At 52.8% G+C, this 18,206-nt stretch overlaps 8 protein-coding genes across 8 annotated transcripts; 5 read left to right on the top strand and 3 right to left on the bottom strand.

Moving 5' to 3' along the window:
• Window positions 1-1,531: 1,531 nt before the first annotated feature.
• On the bottom strand, window positions 1,532-2,515 carry thp1 (uracil DNA N-glycosylase Thp1; the record flags this gene model as incomplete). The annotated part of the gene is made up of 1 exon (XM_062906784.1): window positions 1,532-2,515. One exon carries the CDS (start codon window positions 2,513-2,515, stop codon window positions 1,532-1,534), a length of 984 nt encoding a protein of 327 aa, XP_062769669.1.
• Window positions 2,282-4,844, top strand: UAP1 (UDP-N-acetylglucosamine pyrophosphorylase; the record flags this gene model as incomplete). The annotated part of the gene is made up of 2 exons (XM_062906783.1): window positions 2,282-4,732; window positions 4,788-4,844. The coding sequence occupies exons 1-2, from the start codon at window positions 3,353-3,355 to the stop codon at window positions 4,842-4,844; spliced, it is 1,437 nt and encodes a 478-aa protein (XP_062769668.1). The 5' UTR covers window positions 2,282-3,352.
• Window positions 4,845-5,948: 1,104 nt separating this feature from the next.
• SYM1 (Protein required for ethanol metabolism) lies at window positions 5,949-6,577 on the top strand (the record flags this gene model as incomplete). Its single annotated transcript, XM_062906782.1, has 2 exons — window positions 5,949-5,959; window positions 6,022-6,577. 2 exons carry the CDS (start codon window positions 5,949-5,951, stop codon window positions 6,575-6,577), a joined length of 567 nt encoding a protein of 188 aa, XP_062769667.1.
• A 67-nt stretch (window positions 6,578-6,644) lies between these two features.
• On the bottom strand, window positions 6,645-8,861 carry QC763_102260 (uncharacterized protein). Its single transcript, XM_062906781.1, has 2 exons — window positions 7,885-8,861; window positions 6,645-7,833 (listed from the first exon to the last, which is right to left on the bottom strand). Exons 1-2 carry the CDS (start codon window positions 8,320-8,322, stop codon window positions 6,922-6,924), a joined length of 1,350 nt encoding a protein of 449 aa, XP_062769666.1. The 5' UTR covers window positions 8,323-8,861; the 3' UTR covers window positions 6,645-6,921.
• A 3,391-nt stretch (window positions 8,862-12,252) lies between these two features.
• On the top strand, window positions 12,253-13,609 carry QC763_102250 (uncharacterized protein; the record flags this gene model as incomplete). The annotated part of the gene is made up of 4 exons (XM_062906780.1): window positions 12,253-12,489; window positions 12,547-12,778; window positions 12,892-13,460; window positions 13,520-13,609. The coding sequence occupies 4 exons, from the start codon at window positions 12,253-12,255 to the stop codon at window positions 13,607-13,609; spliced, it is 1,128 nt and encodes a 375-aa protein (XP_062769665.1).
• A 448-nt stretch (window positions 13,610-14,057) lies between these two features.
• On the top strand, window positions 14,058-15,931 carry QC763_102248 (uncharacterized protein; the record flags this gene model as incomplete). Its single annotated transcript, XM_062906779.1, has 2 exons — window positions 14,058-14,192; window positions 14,257-15,931. 2 exons carry the CDS (start codon window positions 14,058-14,060, stop codon window positions 14,506-14,508), a joined length of 387 nt encoding a protein of 128 aa, XP_062769664.1. The 3' UTR covers window positions 14,509-15,931.
• Window positions 15,932-16,122: 191 nt separating this feature from the next.
• On the bottom strand, window positions 16,123-18,055 carry QC763_0002870 (uncharacterized protein). The gene is made up of 2 exons (XM_062905072.1): window positions 17,526-18,055; window positions 16,123-17,401 (listed from the first exon to the last, which is right to left on the bottom strand). Exons 1-2 carry the CDS (start codon window positions 17,581-17,583, stop codon window positions 17,007-17,009), a joined length of 453 nt encoding a protein of 150 aa, XP_062769662.1. The 5' UTR covers window positions 17,584-18,055; the 3' UTR covers window positions 16,123-17,006.
• Window positions 16,439-17,213, top strand: QC763_0002880 (uncharacterized protein; the record flags this gene model as incomplete). Its single annotated transcript, XM_062905073.1, has 2 exons — window positions 16,439-16,782; window positions 17,011-17,213. The coding sequence occupies exons 1-2, from the start codon at window positions 16,692-16,694 to the stop codon at window positions 17,211-17,213; spliced, it is 294 nt and encodes a 97-aa protein (XP_062769663.1). The 5' UTR covers window positions 16,439-16,691.
• Window positions 18,056-18,206: the final 151 nt, after the last annotated feature.

Raw genomic sequence — 18,206 nt, 5'->3', positions numbered from 1 at the left:
GCTTAAATATAGCCTAGCTTTGTCCTTGGTTGCTCATCCGCATGCTACCCGATCTTTGCATCTTTGACAGTGCGGAGAGGAATACAGTTGACACCGTCTCCAATTTTTGAGACGAGATCAGATAATTTGGACAGCTCATCAGCCAGACCAAACTAGATCAGGCCGGGCAGCTGAGCCTAGTAAGCCCTGGGTTTTTCTTTTCTGGGATTATGTTACCATCCGTGCCAGACAAAGTGTAGTTGTGGAGGAGGAGCCTGGAGGGGGCAATGTTATTGGGTGTTCCTAAAAGGGTTATAAGTTTCGAGGCGACTGGAGCTAGAGGGGTGGTTGAGATTTTGGAGTTTGGATAACACATTGCTGGGGGTGTCGCGTCGTTCTTGCGGGTTCAATAGTCGTCGAAGCGCGCTTGATTAGAAGGGTTTCCGGGAGAGAGGAATATCGCAAGGTCAGATAAGGGGGAAGGAGAGAGATCGGTACAACCAAAAGGGGCAAGGCGAGATCTGCGGAGCCAACTGCACTTGGCATATGTGGACGCTGCCGAGGTAGGTACGGATGCTAGATAGTTAATCGCGAGATGGTCTCATATATACTCAGAATCAAGATCTCCGTACGCCTCGCTACCTTGACGTTCATAAGTTCAACATGTGTATCCTAGTTACTTTCGATAAAAACAACCAGACCTCTAATTGCGTGGAGGATATGGGATTTAACAAGCCTTGTGATATTTTAACCAGAGCGGTCGGTGGTGCAAGATATCTCTATCATGCATGACTAGGCTCTCTCTCAAATAGGTGAGTGTCCCCCCAGACACAACGCACCGAGAGAACCATTAACCTCATGTTTTACAGGAAAGTATCTAGCCATAAATCAACCAACTCTCCAAGTTGTTGATAAAACCTCTGGGTCGCAGGGCGAGGAGGGCATCAAAGTTCGGCTCTATCATAACAAAACAAGACAGCCACAGTCGAGACCATCAGGAGGATGATGGCTTCAACAAGCGAACCACTGCTAGAATTCGTTGTTTCTGCGTCACGAGGAAGGAGCAACCTGTCCTGGATGGGACGAGCAATATCAACATCACCTGGTCACTCCTTCCCTAACCCTCCTCATCGCTCCTTCCCAATCGCTCCTTCCCTATCGCTCCTTCCCTCCATGGGGATATAAGTTCCGACTTTGGGAGAGCAATCGCAGACCAGGACGTGCCTGGTGGGGGAGGCGAAGTGGCCCAGCGGTATGAGGAGACGTCCAGATTACCCTGACCCATGAGGAACCGGATAGAGATTAGGCAGCGCTGTGGATGGCCCAACCTGCGGGCTCGAGACCGGAGGCGGGCGCGAACTCTTTTGACCTTTTTTTTATACCAAAAAGCCGAACTCTCGATATTGTTGAAAGCTTGAAATGAATTCGAGGTGCAATGATGCCTGCTAAAAAGTCGCCAAATGATTAAACCTTTCCATTATCATTGCCCAGAGCCCTGATGCCCCTTCCGACCATTCCGTCTCGTCGTCTGTATCGTCGTCGACTGTCCTTTTCATGATTCCTGCTTGACCTCTGCATCATCAACCTGCCCTATACCCTCACCACCATCCTCACCACCATCTGTTCCACTCCCCACCCCCTTCTCCTCCTCCCTCTCCCTCCTCCTCTTGACAACCCACTCCCCCAACTCCCCAAAAATCTCCTCCTTCTCCCTCGGCTTCAACGTAGCCGCCAACCCACTAGTACTACAAGCAACAAACACCCTCGCCCCATTCCACTCCCCCACCCCCTCCACCTTTCCCATATCCTCCCCCCGCTCCTGCCACCCGTACCTGAACTCCTCCTTCTTGATCCCCCTCCCATGCCTCACCCTCCACACGCTCTCCCAAATGCTCTTCCCAACAATACACACCACCTCCGGCTTAAACTCCCTGATTTTCTCTTCCAGGACCGCAACGCCAGCATCCATCTCCTTCTTTGAAAGCTCTGCCCCGTTCCGTGTCGGTCGGGGGACAATGTTGGTGAGCCCGAGGGAGAAGAGGGAGGGGAGGAGCCGGTCTTCTTGTGGCGCGCAGAGGCGGGGGGTGATGCCGGATGAGTGGAGGAGTCGCCAGAAGAGATTTGTCGGGTGGGCGTAGGCGTGGCCGGTGGAGGAGGTTAGCAGGCCGGGATTCAGGCCGACGAAGAGGAGGATGAGGTTGGGAGCGATGGCGTCTGGGAGGAGGGGGAGCGGGCCGGGTGGGGTGGGGAGGGGTTTGGGGCGTTTGCGTTTTGAAGGGGAGGATATTGATGATGGTGGTTCCGAGGGGGGGCGTTTGAGGGGGGATGGTATGGATGGGGAGGGTTGGAGGAGTGGTGTTGATGAGGAGGAGGCTGATGCGAGAAGCCGGGGGCTTTTACGGAGGGGTTGTTGGAGAGGCATGGATTTCTTTTGTTCAGGGGTGAAGATGAATTCCGAGAGTTTGAGACGGCCGGCGAAGGTCGGGGCGGGAAGGTTGTCGGTTGCTTCTTCTTGGGGTGATGATGTTTCGGACATTTTCTATGGTGAGTATGGAGTAAAAGGTGCGCTTCGGAGGCGAGATATCAGTCACTGAGTTTGAGGGAGGAAGGCACAATCGGTCTCTTGGCGTGAAATTTCGGAGATTGATCGAGTTGAGTGAGTTTGGATGAGATGATCAGAGTCTCCTGTAGATGGTTTGATGAGCATGGAGGTTAGGTAAAGGAGAGCTCTGAATGGCCACCACCCCGAGGCAGCAACGCCACCTATTCAACCATGGCCTTGTCTACTCATCTGCCAGATGATCTACATGCCCTCACAACACACTGCAGACACAAACATGACATGCCGTTCTCTTCTCAGTTTTCGCTGCCGTGGCACTTGTCACAGAGTCGTCTGAAGCCATTCTCGTGTTCAACATCGTGTTGAGTGTTTGACTGCGGATCCGGACCAAAAAAGAAGCCGGGAGAAGCTGTCGCCCAGCAAGGACGAGAACGGGAAGCATGCCGCGAAATAATCAGCCAATCACATATCGCCCTGCCACCACAAGCCCCTGGATTTGGGGCGGTGTATCGATTGTTCGCGGCGGGGTGCTGTGGCGTCACACTGTCTCGGAGCTGACAGCGGGGCAGGAGCTACCCAACAGCTGAGGAAGAGCGCGGCGGGGTCCTGTCGTTGCTGGCGGGTTGCCAGGAGGTCGAAGCCCCTTTCGGACTTGTTTTCTTGCTTCGCCCTCTTGGAATAAAAAGCACCCCCTTCCCTCATAGGCTTCTTTCTTACTTTGGACACTTTTAAACTACTGCAGCCGCTTACCAACTCTATTCTTACTTCTCCACCGTTAACTAAGCTCAACTGCACAGACCTTTGACCACAGCAATGTCGGCCCAAGAACCAACACCGGAGCAGGTCTCGCAGCTCAAGGCAAAGTACGAGCTCGCTGCCCAGGATCAGGTCTTTACCTTTTGGGATTCGCTCTCGAGCACCGAAAAGGCCTCGCTTTTCCAGCAATTGTCCCTTTTCGACCCTACCTACATCAACACCATCTTCGCCAAGACCCTTGCACCCCTAGCAAAGGATGAGAAGCCAGCGTCTCTGGAGCCCCTCCCCGAGGCTGCCCGGGCCAGCATTCTCGACTCAGACCCGGCCGATATCGAAAGATGGTACCGATCCGGTCTCGATCTGATCGCCGCAAACAAGGTGGCCGTGGTTCTCATGGCTGGTGGGCAAGGCACACGGTTGGGCAGCTCTGCGCCCAAGGGCTGCTTCGACATTGGCCTGCCCTCCCACAAGTCTCTGTTCCAGATCCAAGCCGAGCGTATTCGCAAGATTGAGGAGCTTGCCCAGAAGAAGTCTGGCAGCGAGGTCACGGTCCCGTGGTACGTCATGACCTCCGGGCCAACCCGGGGTCCTACCGAGCAGTTCTTCAAGGAAAAGGGGTACTTTGGCCTCAGCCCTGAAAACGTCTTCATTTTCGAGCAGGGAGTTCTCCCCTGCATCTCCAACGATGGAAAGATTCTGTTGGAAAGTAAGAGCAAGGTTGCTGTTGCCCCTGATGGGAACGGCGGTATCTATAATGCATTGGTGGAATCCAAGGTGCTGGACGACATGAAGAAGCGCGGCATTGAGCACATTCACGCTTACTGCGTGGATAACTGCCTTGTCAAGGTGGCCGACCCTGTCTTCATTGGCTTTTCGGCGAGTAAGAACGTCGACATTGCCACCAAGGTCGTGCGCAAGCGCAATGCCACTGAAAGCGTCGGGTTGATTGTACAGAAGAATGGCAAGCCGGACGTGGTTGAGTACAGCGAGATTGATCCCCAAATCGCCGCCGAGGAGGACCCAGAGCAACCCGGTGTGCTCAAGTTCCGTGCCGCCAACATTGTCAACCACTACTACTCGTTCCGCTTCCTCGAGAGCATTCCCGAGTGGGCCAAGAGCCTGCCACACCACGTTGCCCGCAAGAAGATTCCCTATGCGGACATCGAGTCGGGCGAGCAAGTCAAGCCCACCAAGCCAAACGGTATCAAGCTGGAGCAGTTTGTCTTTGATGTGTTCCCCATGCTCGAGCTTAGCAAGTTTGCTTGCTTGGAGGTGCGCCGCGAGGACGAGTTCAGCCCGCTCAAGAATGCCGCGGGCACCGGTGAGGATGACCCGGATACTAGCAGGGCTGATATTACTGCCCAAGGCAGAAGGTGGCTTGAGGCTGCTGGTGCCAAGGTTGCGGGTGGTGTTGAGGTTAGCCCATTGTTGAGTTATGTAAGTTGTTGCCACCAAAGTCCTACAAGAAAAGCATTGACTGACTACAGCACAGGGTGGTGAGGGTCTTGAAAAGTACAGCGGCCAGGAGGTCAAGGATATGCTGCAATAGAGCGGCTCTTGGATTTCTGGAGGTCGACTGAGCGTGGGTATTAATGGCTGACCGGGCGTTGGAAGACTGGAAAGGGAGGGATTATTATTTGGAAAAATTAGGACTATGTGAAACCGATCATAAAGCAAGCGTGTTCTTGTTTAATAGCCCATCTAGGATAATGGACATCTGTGGCGCCATTTTGCGCATGGGCAACAAAGTTGGGATGATGGTGTCGGCCGTTGCTCATCGATGATCCCGGTGGGAGCATGAACACAAGTTCATGGAGCCCATTCTGGACCAAGCATGGCTTAACACAGCCCAGCTTGAGAATGGATTCTTGGTCCATAGTGGCGGGTAAAAAGATTCATCCGGACATGGTGTTGTTACCGCAAGGCTGGGTTTGGATGTCCTATACCACGAGGTCCAGAAATCTTGTAAGCCCCCACGCCCAAGACCCTAGGTCTCGCCGCCGGCGGGGATGTGCCGAAAGACGCGGATGCCCCTGGCGGGATGCTGTCGGAGTAACTGGATTGGGCTGTGGTGGCCCATTTTTCAGCAGGTCTCGTGGGCGGTTTGTAGTGCTTTTTTGACTGGTGAGCCAACGGTGATCATCTCGACCGAGAATGTGTGGGGATGGGAGATTCCTGGCAGGGCGTTGGGAGTTTTTCTGCCCTTGCTGATCATTGGGGCTTGGGGTTTCTTAAATACTAGAATATATTTCTCTCAGAGCTGCCTATAGCTCTGCTGTTCAACCAACGTTGCACTGGTTTTGTCCTTGATATCGAAACGAAACCCAACCGCGGGGCAGTTCTGTTCAAACAGCTTGGATCTTCACCAGCGTCATCTGAATACTACAGGGACGGTTCATCTGATATCGACAAATCACCTGGATTTTACAGCAATTTGTCCTTTACTTATTGACTACTGCTACACGATTTTTTTCAACCTACATTTTGTTGCTGTTGTATTTCCTGATCGAAATCTCACCCCTCCGCCAAGAAAGATCTACAATCACCAAATCTGTGCCTCGCTCACCTATCTTCCTCAACTTCAACCTCACCTCTTACCCTCACTCCGATAACACCCATCCCCCCCCACCTTTCCCCCCTCCAAACCGCCAAAATGCTCGCCTGGTATGTCCTCCTTCCACCCACCCTCCCCAAAAAAAAAAAAAAAAACTAACCCAACTCAAAAGGTACCAAGCCCGCCTCGCCTCCCGCCCCCTCCTAACCCAATCCCTCACCACCTCCCTCCTCTTCGGCATAGGCGACATCACCGCCCAGCAACTCATCGAGCACCGCGGCCTCGCAAACCATGACCTCCTCCGCACAGCCCGAATGGCCTCCTACGGCGGTCTAGTCTTCGGCCCAGCAGCAACAACCTGGTTCCGCCTCCTCCAGTCCCACGTCAGGTTCCCCTCCTCCCCAAACCGCACCATCCTCGCCCGCGTGGCCGCCGACCAGGGCCTCTTCGCCCCGACCTTCATCGGCATCTTCCTCTCCTCCATGGCCGTCCTCGAAGGGGGGTCCGTGACCGAAAAGCTCTCGTCTTCGTACTGGCCCGCCCTGTCGGCAAACTACCTCATCTGGCCGTTCGTCCAGCTTGTCAACTTCAAGTTTGTCCCGCTCCAGCACAGGGTCCTGTTTGTCAATGTCATCAGCATAGGGTGGAACTGCTATCTCAGTTTTCTCAACAGCTCCGCGGGGACGGAGGCGGTGCCGCCGCAGGAGGAGGCGGTCAAGATGGCGTAGAGGGATTGTTTGGGGAGACAAAGGAAAAAGCAGGCAGGGCGTTAGGGATACATCACAAAGCAGAATATCTAGTTACATCATGATTTACAACAAATGATTTGTCCAAAGTGTATTGTCAATTGTCTTTACATTAAAAAACTTGTCATCTTTGCCGATACTACCTCGAAACGCGCTTCCATTCATGACTGCCCGAGGCTTCACTCCAGCTCAGAATTACTGCTTCGCTTTCTGGCTAAAGATGTGCTGCTCTCAAACCGGAATGCTATCACATCAGAAGCACGACGGCCTACATAATCTTCTTAATAAAATAATGGTACGGGTTGGTTTCGTTCCGGCTACCCCAATTACGGCCCACTGAGCAAATGCTCAATAGCACCCTGAACACTGCCGCCACTCCTGCGCAAGGCTGCCACGTTTCTGTCAAAGTCAAAAAATCCCATGTCGTTCAGCTGCCGCAGTTGCTCAGCATATCTCTCCTCAGGTGGTCTGTTATCAACAGATGCTGGTGGCGCGCCAAATGCACCCAGCCCGCCCAATCCGCCAAATCCGCCCAACCCTCCCAGCCCTTGGAGGGCTTGTCTCATCTGAGCGAGCTCTTCGGCAGACATGCCGAATGGGTTGGCAGCACCCGCACCAGCACCCCCCGCTCCCGCTCCCGCTGCCGGAGCGCCGAACAGAGCAGCAAAGGGGTTGACCGGCGGCGCCTGAGCACCCTGCGCTTGGCCGTCTGGAGAGGCCCCCGCCGCGGCCTCAGCAGCTGGTGACGCCGGGTTCGCCTGACCAGCACTCTGAGTCGAGGGCGTTGCCCCCGCAGGAGGTGCACCCCAGGGACTCATACCGCCAAACAGGGCAGCAAAAGGATCGTTTCCAGAAGCACCAACGGCGCCAGGGAGATTATTAAAGAGGCCAGGAAAAGCACCAAACGGATTCTGAGCGGCATTCGCACCCTCACTACCTGCCGCACCAGCCGGTGTTGTGTCGGTGACACCGGGCGCTGGGAAAGCCGCAGGCCCTTGACCTCCGGCTAGTCTCCGCATCCTGGCCGCCATTCGGATTGCTTCGGGGTTTGTCATCATCTGTCGGAAGGCCGGCGACTGGAGCAACTCGCGCGCATTGGGCACATTGGCCAACATTGGGTTCGACTGGATCATGTGCTCAACAAAGGCTGGGTTGTTGAGGGCTTCGTTCATGCTCTGTGCGATGGCTGGGTTGGATAGCATGTCGGCCATTTGGTCTTCGCTGGGAGGCGCACCCATCTATTACACGCTGTTAACCACGCCCGGCAAAAGATTTAGAGGGAAACTTACACCGCCGTCAGCCCCAAAGAGATCCCGATTCGGCAGAGGGGCATGGCCAGCAAATCTGGCGCCTGTGAGTCCGGCGAGAATGTTGCTGGCTGGAGTTCCGGCAGCCATATTCTGGGGAACGGCTGGTGGTGTTGGTGTCGACGTCGACGCAGAGGACGAGGCAGCGGCATTGCTTTGTGCCGACTTGACTAAATGGATCGTGTTAAGATTCTTGATCTTGTAGACGCTCAGGGCATCCGCATCCTTGAGGATACGCCCGGAGTAGATAAGGCGCTGATTGGCGGCTGGGATGTTCTCGAAGTCGGGGCCGGCTAGCTTTGTCTTGAGGTCTAACACGGTGGCCGACTCGGACATGGTGATGGTGTGCATTTTGTCGTTGGACGCCTTGACCTTGAAGGTGATCTGGGCGTCGCTGCCCGCCTCGGTGTTGTCGGCCATGGGCGAAGGTGAGGATGTGTGTCACTAAGTGATGGGATCTGGTCGTTCGTTCGGGTAAAGGGCGCTTGTCGCGATGACGCCTGATAACGGATCGTAGCTCGGAGCGGGGTTGGATCCGGAGCGGAGGTGAGTCTTTCGAGTGCGATCCAAAATTAAATTGTATGGATGGTGTTGATCAGAGTCGTAAATAACACGCTGTCGTTGTTGAGGAAAGGGACAAAAGTACGGAGTAGAGCTGGCAAGAGCTAGGAGGTGTTGAGGCGCCAAGGTTGATCATGAGGGATGGAGGTGCTTGCCTCCCCGGCCGCGACTTGCGACAGCCCACCCACCAGTGGCGTCTCCGCCAGCGCTATCGGGATATTGCCAGGCTGCCGAGCGCACCTGCCTCGGCGCGCCTATCAGCACGCGGGACGGAGGTGGTGATAACCCCACCACCATGTGGCTCAGCAAGCGGGAGCTTCTTTGACGTTCTGTCCAACCGCTTACATGGCTTTGGGCATCACGTGAATTCTCTTTTATATATGCTTCTCAACTGCATTATACTATCCTTCGACAGTGATATCCAGACCAGACAGGTTATTAATCTCAGCTGGTATCAATTAATCCTTTGAAACAGATTGAACTAGCGGGATATGTGGGGTTCATATTGAAGCGGGGTTTTACAGACTGTAGGTTTCCTACTTTCAAAGCTCCACGTTACTTGTTTCAACCCAACACACTACACTTCATACAGACATTCTGATTCTGAAATATCCAGACCATGTGAAGCACTAGAGTGAAAAGAACTAGGCGTATCAGCCAAGTGGCAGCTTGACCTTTCATCCTCCATCGGACCGAGAAGTTCAACTTAAGCCACCCAAACACGCCGCCTTGTTCTGAAACGCTCAGCCTTACCATTCATTTTGACTTGAATTTGAGAACCTGAGATGGCATGGCTTGCTTGACACAAACTAGGCACCCCTTATCGGCCCTTGAGGTGGTACTTCCTCGTACACAACACTCGGTCGGGTCCTACTATCGGTGCTGATGCACCTGTCGGTGGAGCTTTCGGTGCAACACTCGGCCGCCATACGAGCACAGGGCTGGGCGGTTTGTGCACTTTCCTCTCCGGTTGAGAATGTCACGGCGCCGGCGAGGGCACGGCCCGGTCGGTACAGACCGTGGGGTGTATTTTCACGTGGTTGAACCCAAAGCGCCATACAAGAGTTGTGAATCAGGACTGGGATTAGCTGAAACACGATCGGTGATGATAGATATATATGGACTGTGTTGTGCACCTGGACTGACGCTGAGGGCAAATGTTCGACTCGGCATAGTTGAGTGGCTAAGTACTCTTCGGTACGACAGATATGGCCCTTCGGAACGGCCCAGAGCTCAAAATGTGTTTCCGCCCGGATTCTAGCTGGTTTTGATGAGCGTGATCTTGGAAGCATGTGCTTACCCGAGCATCCAAGTGCTGTGGCATCGTCAAAAGGCACTCTGCATTCCCCTGCTATGGTTATGTTTTGGTTGATGTGGCTCTGACTCTCTCTATTTCTCCGAATCCAAGCCTCACTCTGAGTTGTCTTGAATAGGCATCTTGATTTTCGGGATGGCAAGCGAGAAAACATCAACCCCCTGAACACGTGGAGCACTGAGGGTGCAGGTGACCGGCACTTTACCCTTCACCGGCGTGCATCACAGCTGAGGAAGGGAGTGGGAGAGCCCGATCGTTTATGCAAGGAGCGTGCCCTGTCTTTCTGCGTGAAACTCTACTTGGGTGCCGGCCGGCTGCAGAAGACGACATGTACCTCGAGATATCAGAAGCCTCACCGGCCATCTGGGCATGTGGATGCCCAGCAGCCACAAAAAGAAGCCGACAACTTTTTCGTGCTGACATCACCGCTCGTGGGAGGGCGCCAAGGGCCATCGATGCCCTATTCCAATCTTTTGGCTGAACTGGTCACACTCTCTGCTGCAGGTCAGCCATCGGAACAACTTCCACGACGTGGTTGAAGTCATCCAGGGCCCAAGCGCGGGGCAGGTGAAATATTCCCCACCCTATCACTCAGCATCTGACCCCTGCGCCTGGGTATGACTTGCAGCAGTCCTAGCAGGGCTGGGTTCGACCTGTTACACACTGCAGTTGGTACATATACAGTTGGGCTGGACGAAGAGCTGGCACATACAGGAGAGGTCTGTTGGTGCGAACACCTGATTGGGCTGACCCACAGTCAATACAGCCCTCAATTGAGCAAAAGTTGAAATTTTCACCGTCAGGTCTGTGAGGTGAAGAGGCTGTATTGGGGTTTAGGTTACGGGTGCTGGAGAGAGCGGGGGTTGGAAGCTACTCCGTAAAAAACCTCCGTTAGGCAAAAGATATGGAAGTCTTCTGGAAGCCCGCCAAATTGATTGCGTAGGTGATGACTAACAGGGATTTAGGCTTTCGACCAACTTCACTTTTGGCACACCTCGAAGGAAGGATCTCACCCACAGCCACAGCAATCCAATCCTTTTTCTCCTGTCTTGACTCCTCCAGGGACATCTTTTTCTATTATTAAAAGATACAGGATAACCCCCGCGCCTTGCTTTGGCCCAATATCAGACTTGCATAGGCACACACACGCGTTTGGTCGAAGATGCCCGAGCAAGACAGACAGGACGACATGTTACTCCGGAGACGTCTGAATTGAAACAATTGACGACTCGGTGACTGGCCAGAGACCTCATTCTTCCTCTCCTCACTCGTCGATGGTGCATGGTGGGCCATGGTCAGAGCCAAGACAGCTACTTATCGTTATGTGTCTAGGGTTTAGGTTTTGCACCATGCGTACCTAGTTGCAACCAAGATGTCGATACTACCATGTGCGGCACATGTAAGAGACGAGCGAACCATTGTTTTCTGCTAGCGATTCCACGAGCCCTAATCCCCCGGCATCCCGGTCCGCCGTTGAGGTGAGCCTCGGGAGACGACAGAACAACGGCGAAAATCCTAGGCGAGATGGAGTCGAACGGCGCCAAGGGCTCAACTCACCAAGACCCCATTCTCGACCATCTTCTCACCGACATGTCTCTTTCTCTCTTTCTCCCTCTCACGTGTCCTCTTGACCTCAAGCAAGAATTGCCATTTATAGCACCCAGTTCGCGCTTTTTACACCAGCCGTGCTTTTGCTCGGCTGGTCGTGTGCGCTCACCGCCGACTAACTGAGATGATTGGATGGCCAGCGTTGGAGCTACAGGAAGCCGTGAAAACGGCAGCCAGCGTGATTATCCGTACGGAAATCGGCAGCCAGAGCCCATGGTGGATTCGGAGCGAGTACTCCTTGGTGAATCTCCAACTGCCGCTAAGAGGGCTCCTCGTTGCTACCATCCGGCAAGAAACACCAAGGTCAAGCTCAAGTGGCATGAACCCGCGCCAACCGTGGACGGAGCAGGAAAATCATCATGTTACATCTCAGTCTCTTTTTTTCTCCTTCACATCCCGCGCTGGATCGTCTCAGCTGGTACTCGTCACCAGAGATTCAACACCCGCCTTTTATATCCCTGCTGCATTACTGCCACAAGCTGTGGTCTTGTTCCGACAGATGGCCCATTGTATCCTTGATCGCCCGGTCATCGACCAGCCTCCCCCCAGCAAATTATGTCATGCAGCTTCCCTTTTCTCAACTCAACCTTCGATAGCCCTGTATGGCTCCACCGAGCTTGGGTAGGCAGGCAGGCGACTCACCTCGAGCTGCTTTCCCACTCGTCCCATCAGCCATGTAGCTAGGTATAAGAATACACTCCGGGAAAGTCGTCGTCCACCCCCTTGATGCCCGACCGCAGCTCCCGACACCTCAGAGGTCAAAATGAGCTGGCAGAAGTCTCTGTCTCAGAAACGCGGATATTTCCTTGTTCACCTGGTTCTTAAAGAGTAGACATCTCTGTGGTTGATTTCCCTCTTTGCTGCCCATGCACCAAGCACTACTACTACACTTTCAGACTTACAAACTTGATCAGCAACAGAACATCATGTCTTCCTCCCGAAAGTCTCGCATAACAAATGCCTCCAATGTCATGTACACCAATGCCGTGTATTGGCCGAACAATAGGCTTTACAAAGGAGACACCCCCGGCGCCCTGAACTACGGATGCATCAACAGAGTCTACTACGCTTTCGCCAACGTGACAGCTGACGGAGGAGTTTTTGTAAGTTCATCCTCCTCGAGTGTACAAAGACAGACAGGCTGACACGGGGTTTACCAGCTCAGTGACGAGTGGGCAGATGCTCGAGCACCTTGCGATGGTGTTCAGGGTGCTCTGGGATCGTTGATGCATCTGAAGCAAAGATATCCTCACTTACAAGTGATTTTGTCTATTGGCGGAGGAGCTTCAGCTGAGACATTTCCCATTGTGGCGTCAAGCACTATACTCCGTGACAACTTTGCCCGCTCGGCCCGAGGGCTGGTGGAAGCATCAGGCCTTGACGGCATTGACAGTACGTGACCCCCAACCTTTCCTGCACACAAACTTACAGCTTCACCGCTGCTCGCCTCTAGCGGTCAATGATGACCTCATTTTATCCCGCGTTCTTGTAGCTAACCAACCTAGTTGTCTGGGAATATCCTTGCAATCCGCAGCAAGGCAATGACTTCCTCGCCCTCATGGCAGCAATTCGACTCCATCTACCCGAGGACCATTATCTGCTCACCGCTGCCCTGCCTGCAGCCCGAGCTGTCCTTCAGAACATCGACCATGGGCGAGTGTCCGAGTACCTTGATGCAATCAACCTCGTTGCCTACGATTTCTTCGGTACATGGACTCCCAAAGGTGGCCACCATGCCCAGCTGTATTCGATGAGCAAGGATGAAGAATCGGGGGCGTCCGGTGTCCAGTTTCTGATGGCTTCGGGAGTTCCTGCGAACAAGATCCTTCTGGGCATTCCATGCTTTGGGCGAAGCTTTCTCAACGTCACAGGCCCGGGGCACAAGAATAGGGGTGCTGGGGGTGAAGATGGATCCTTTGACTACAGTCAGCTTCCCAGGAAAGGCACCAAAGAGCAGGTGGACAAGCGTGCCGTGGCAGCACAATGTGTTGGTGGTGATGGCGGGTTCGTTACCTACGACAATCCGGACACGGTGAAGATCAAAGCTACATTTTGCAAGCAGAAAGGTCTCGGAGTAAGCCTATAGCCAACACTCTCTCCCCTAGTGAAACATAACTGACCGACTTTACGCAGGGACTCTTCTACTGGAGCGCACCCTCGGACTCCAAAGACAGCAAGAGGAGCTTGATCACAGCCGGGTTTAGGACGCTTCACAGTTCTTGAGGTTCCGCGGAGGTCGGTGAAGACACCACCAGTGGCAGCTGCAATCAATGCAGAGAACCACTACGACATCGCTTCTTACCGCCCGCGACTACGGCATTGGACAGAGCCGCGGGCGTTTGATAGGCCGGGTTTCATTGGTTATCTTGGGCGAAGGCGTACGACATGACTCCTGCCATGGCATCTTTTTTGGGATCTGTGCAGGAGGGCTGCATGGTTGCTGACGGTTCTGATGTTTGTTTTCTTTTGTTTTTCTTTTCAGGGGGCTTGGACTTGGCGTTTACATCCCGGGATGATTGATGTCTTGCATATTCTGGCTTGCGCGAATTTTGTGTTTGGACAGGTAACCACAGGGCGTCTTTGGAACCTTGACAAAATGGAGGGTCAGGAGAGAACGGCATTGGGTCGGGCTGTACGATGTAGATAGTTTCTTTTTTTTGGGGTTGTCTAGATGGACGGTTCGGTCACGATAGAGGAAAAGGGGGCTTCTGACGCTGGCGTCTTCACAGACAATCGGATAGACAGGCGGGGGGGAAAATTCACATGGGCTTTTTGGCAACCTCGTATTTCTCGGGATTTCTCCGTGGTTCGTCTCTTCGGCTACACTGTTGAAGCGTAGGGCTGTTATCGCTGATATTGACTACCTATAGGCCATCAACGCCACATATGCAACCTCTAAACGGGCAGTCTCCCGACTGGCAGATATTATGCTGGGCGACAGAGTCCGCACAGCTGGTATGGGATCGGAAACCGGAAAGACGGTTTCTTCCAATCGCTTCTCAGCCACCAACCATGATCTCACCAACAACGGGTTGCGCCCTATGGGTCTTTGTGTGTGTCAGGTACCTACCACCTTCTCAGCTGTGCCTGCTTTTACGGACACATGCATTTCAACCCGATGACCGCGACCTGGCTCACGGGATCGGGTTTTCCTTTTCAGCGTTGCATGATTCCCCCCCACGAAATCTAACAGCCGAGTCGGGTTCTCCGCGCCAATCTTTTTTCTTGATGATGTCTGTCTCGCCTTGTTCTTTTCTCCTGCAGACCACACACACACACACGTCTCTGTCTGTATGTTTCACAATGCAACAAGAAGTTAACCAAACCCGAGTCCGCGGGCCATATTTACCGTTTCCTCTTTTCCATTTTGGCCCTATCAATCAATCAACATCAGCCGACGCAGCAGACCGGTAACTCTACCAATTGGCAGAGCAGGTACGTGGCAAACGTTGGAGACCTTGTATGTTTTGAAGAAGCAATCGCACCCTCCTCGTATAAGGTCTCTGACGATAACAATCGCCAACCATCAAATCGATTTGACAAGGTTATGGTTTGGATAACCAGGGTTGTGGTGAGAGTTGAAGCTGGGTTGGGCATCATGTTGTGCAATTTTCTTTACTTTGACATTGTCATCCAGTCCCGTGAGGGAAAGCTGACTTGAGACTTTTAGGTCGTCATTCTACACTCGGATAGGCAGGTAGCTGTCATCCACTGGCTGCCCGGCTTACCTGCGTCATCTCGTATCACGCTTGCTACACAAACACGTACCTCACTTTGGAACCACCCGGGTTAGCTATAGTTCAGGTCAGGAACTCGAAGTGATGGAGACCTTGCCACGATACCTGTCTGTGGTTTGTGAAGGCGGGCGTAACTCCAGGGCCAACAACATCTGAAATCGAACGCTCGAGACTTTTTTGTTCAACAAAAGCTCACATCTGATGATTTATCGGGGAAGTCTACCCGGAATAATCAACAGCACAGCCGCTTCGCATCCTGATGATGATGACGACGAAGACGACCCAAAGGTGCACTTTCCGGGCGATCTGTTCCTGACTTTCTTTCGGCAACTGCTTTTACGGGGGATGCCTACTGCCGAAGGTTGGACAAGCCAAAACGTGCGTCATGGAGGAAGCCGGTCATTCCTGAGAGAGAGGAGTAGGTGTGCCACTCGATTCTGACTGCGTAAGTCTCCTTGGCTAGACGACTATTGTGTCTGTCTTGCCTGTCTTGTTGATGGGGCGGGAGTAACGATGTTACTCCTCGGGAGGCTTGGCATCATGGAGTTTAGACTGAAAAGGGGGGAGAGTTACCCCTGGGAAGGGGTGTGGACCCTAACCCTGGTTGGCCTCAGAGTGAGTGCTTGAGGTAGGGAGGTGGGTTGACTCAGGTCTGTCATCATTTAGGAGAATAATGTATCATAATAGTTGGGAATATTGTTGGTGTCGTCTAAAAGGGTTTATTACATTTAAGTCAGATGGCTAGGTAGATAGCCCCGAGGTTGATGCTGCAATGACGAGCTATAAACAGCCAATCACTCGGTGACCTGAAGACTTCAAGTTGTTGTAAGGGTTCTAGTCATAAATCACATTCAATCTGTGCTGGGCATGACAAGCTGATTGACAACCTGGCACTGTTATGACGTGACAGAGACTCATTTCTAACCTGACCTCTGGCTTGATCCAGAGGAAGATATCAAGATAAATGTGAGAAGCCTGTTGTTGTAGCAGGGTGTAAAACTTGTCAAAATAGATCGTCATCATTGTTTTTTTGACTGCCATTCTCAATACTACTACTCGGCATATACATTTGACACCCTAGGCTCTTCTTCTGAACACTGTTCCTCAAAGATCGCAGAGCTCAGTAATAAAAAGGTTTCGCAGTTTACCCACAGCCCCAGATCATCCCACTAGGTTTTCGAGATCTTGGTGTCATGGTCAGCCAGAGAGGCAATCGAGGATGTACGAATCCACCTTAGCTCGGGCCTCCTCTCTGCTCTACATATCGATGAAACCATCTCAGCCTTTTGACAACAGCCTGCCCAGGCGTTCCTATCTTTCTTACAGAATCTCGATTATGCCTTGATCAGTGTATCTATACGGACCGCTACCTAGGCATGCCGTCTTCATCATCAATAATGGAATTCTATTGTTATTCCCATGTATGAGTAAACCCTCTTTCTTCTTTCAACCTCACATCCTCCCTCATCATACACATCACCACATCACATCTCCAACATCTACCTCTCTCTCACTACCAATCCCTCTCCAAACAGCAACGGTGGCCTCGCCCCTGTCTCGCCTCCCACATGCAAAAAATCGACTGCTGGCAGCCACTCGGCGACGCGACGAAGGATGTCCCTCGGGCCCCGCCGTTTGTGAAGAAAGGCGTCCATCACTGTGAGTACCCTCTCCCTGCTGTGAACAGGAAGATTGGAGAGTGTGATAAATATCAAGGAATTACGCAATGGTTGAGATATCTTGAAAGATTGCTAAGAAGTTTGGAAAGCGAGTCAAAAGGGGTGTTGGTCATCTTTCGGTGTTCCACAAGTATATCTCGAAATCCTTCGAAGCCTCATCATTATCTTTTAGGATTGTCCAAAAGCTAACATGTATCCAACCCTTCAGGCCACTGTGATTCTCCTCTTGAGCGTCGCATCGCCGGTCCAACATCCAAGCGGCCCGAGAGCCCGTACTGGGGATGTGCCAAGTGGCAACCCGAGGGCCAGCACGGAGCATGCGACGCTTGGATCTGGGAGGGAGACATGGATAATGCTCATCGGAAGTGGGAGAGAGAGAACGGATCTGAGCCGTGCGTTACAAAGCGGTGACTGGCCGAGACAGCCGAAGGGAGGTGCTTCGAGGGTGGTGGGTTGGGGAAGGTTGCTGGAAACGGGAGAAAGAGACGGAGTCAGATGGGGAATGGGAAGGGGTTGCGCGATATGTTGGGTAGTATTGACGTGAAGGCCGAGGAGGTTGAGGACGACGATGATTTCATTGATTGGGATTAGGACTCGCACTGGGGAAGCACGTGGTGACAGCAGGTGGAGGGGGATGGAGAGGAGGACGAGGGGGAGGAGGTATCAGTCAAACACAGGGTGGAAGAGCCGAGGACGACGACGATGATGATGGGTTGAGCATACCTTCGACTATCCATGGACTCCGACCTCGGGGAAGAAATCGACAGTAAAAGCTCACCATTTCATCGACTTGACTACCAGTGATCAAGAAAATGAGCAATCTGACCACAGGAGGCTCAGAGCTCTTCAGATGGAGGTAAAGGCTCTGAAGAAAAAGAACGAGGTTCTGAAGTTGGAGAACAAGGCCCTTGCCGAAGACCTGGAAGGTGAAAAGGAGGTTTTGAGCTCAAGAACAGAGAGACTGCCATTCTAAAGGAGAAGGTGGAGGAGGTAAGGGAAGATCTGATCAGACAGTTGAAGGGGGAGGGTGCTGTCGTTAAGAAGCCGGAGGAGTAAGTGCCCGTTGTTGGTGACATGGGGACGGTGAAGCTGGGAAGCATGGTAAAAGCGGTGCGTGGATTTATGGTAAGGCATTCATGGTGGTCAATCCGAGTGTATCTCTGAATGCATACATGCAACGCACCGAGGCCACGAAGCCCGGAGTTTTGGTGCGCTGCCTGTTTGTATTTTAGCCGACAACACCTCCAGCTAAGGTGAATTAGATCATATCATGATCAAGCAGCTTATCTGCTCTCAATCTACAACGTTGATTTTGTACACTGTTTCCAATGCTGTGTCGATCGTATGCAAGTGTGCCTTGAGAAAGCCTGAGCTGAAGAAATATTGATGCAGCTGCACCACCTT

This window comes from Podospora pseudopauciseta, chromosome 1 (genome assembly GCF_035222475.1).
Source record: "Podospora pseudopauciseta strain CBS 411.78 chromosome 1, whole genome shotgun sequence".
NCBI lineage: Eukaryota > Fungi > Ascomycota > Sordariomycetes > Sordariales > Podosporaceae > Podospora > Podospora pseudopauciseta.
This window is presented reverse-complemented; position numbering and strand designations above follow the sequence as displayed.

Bases quoted from the DNA above. Each gene is read 5' to 3' on its own strand.
- QC763_102260 (XM_062906781.1), bottom strand. From the start codon at position 8,322: ATGGCCGACAACACCGAGGCGGGCAGCGACGCCCAGATCACCTTCAAG. The intron at 7,834-7,884 runs GTAAGTTTCCCT...AGCGTGTAATAG, and splicing joins TCTTTGGGGCTGACGGCGGT to ATGGGTGCGCCTCCCAGCGA.
- QC763_0002870 (XM_062905072.1), bottom strand. From the start codon at position 17,583: ATGGTGAGCTTTTACTGTCGATTTCTTCCCCGAGGTCGGAGTCCATGG. The intron at 17,402-17,525 runs GTATGCTCAACC...GTGCTTCCCCAG, and splicing joins GAGTCCATGGATAGTCGAAG to TGCGAGTCCTAATCCCAATC.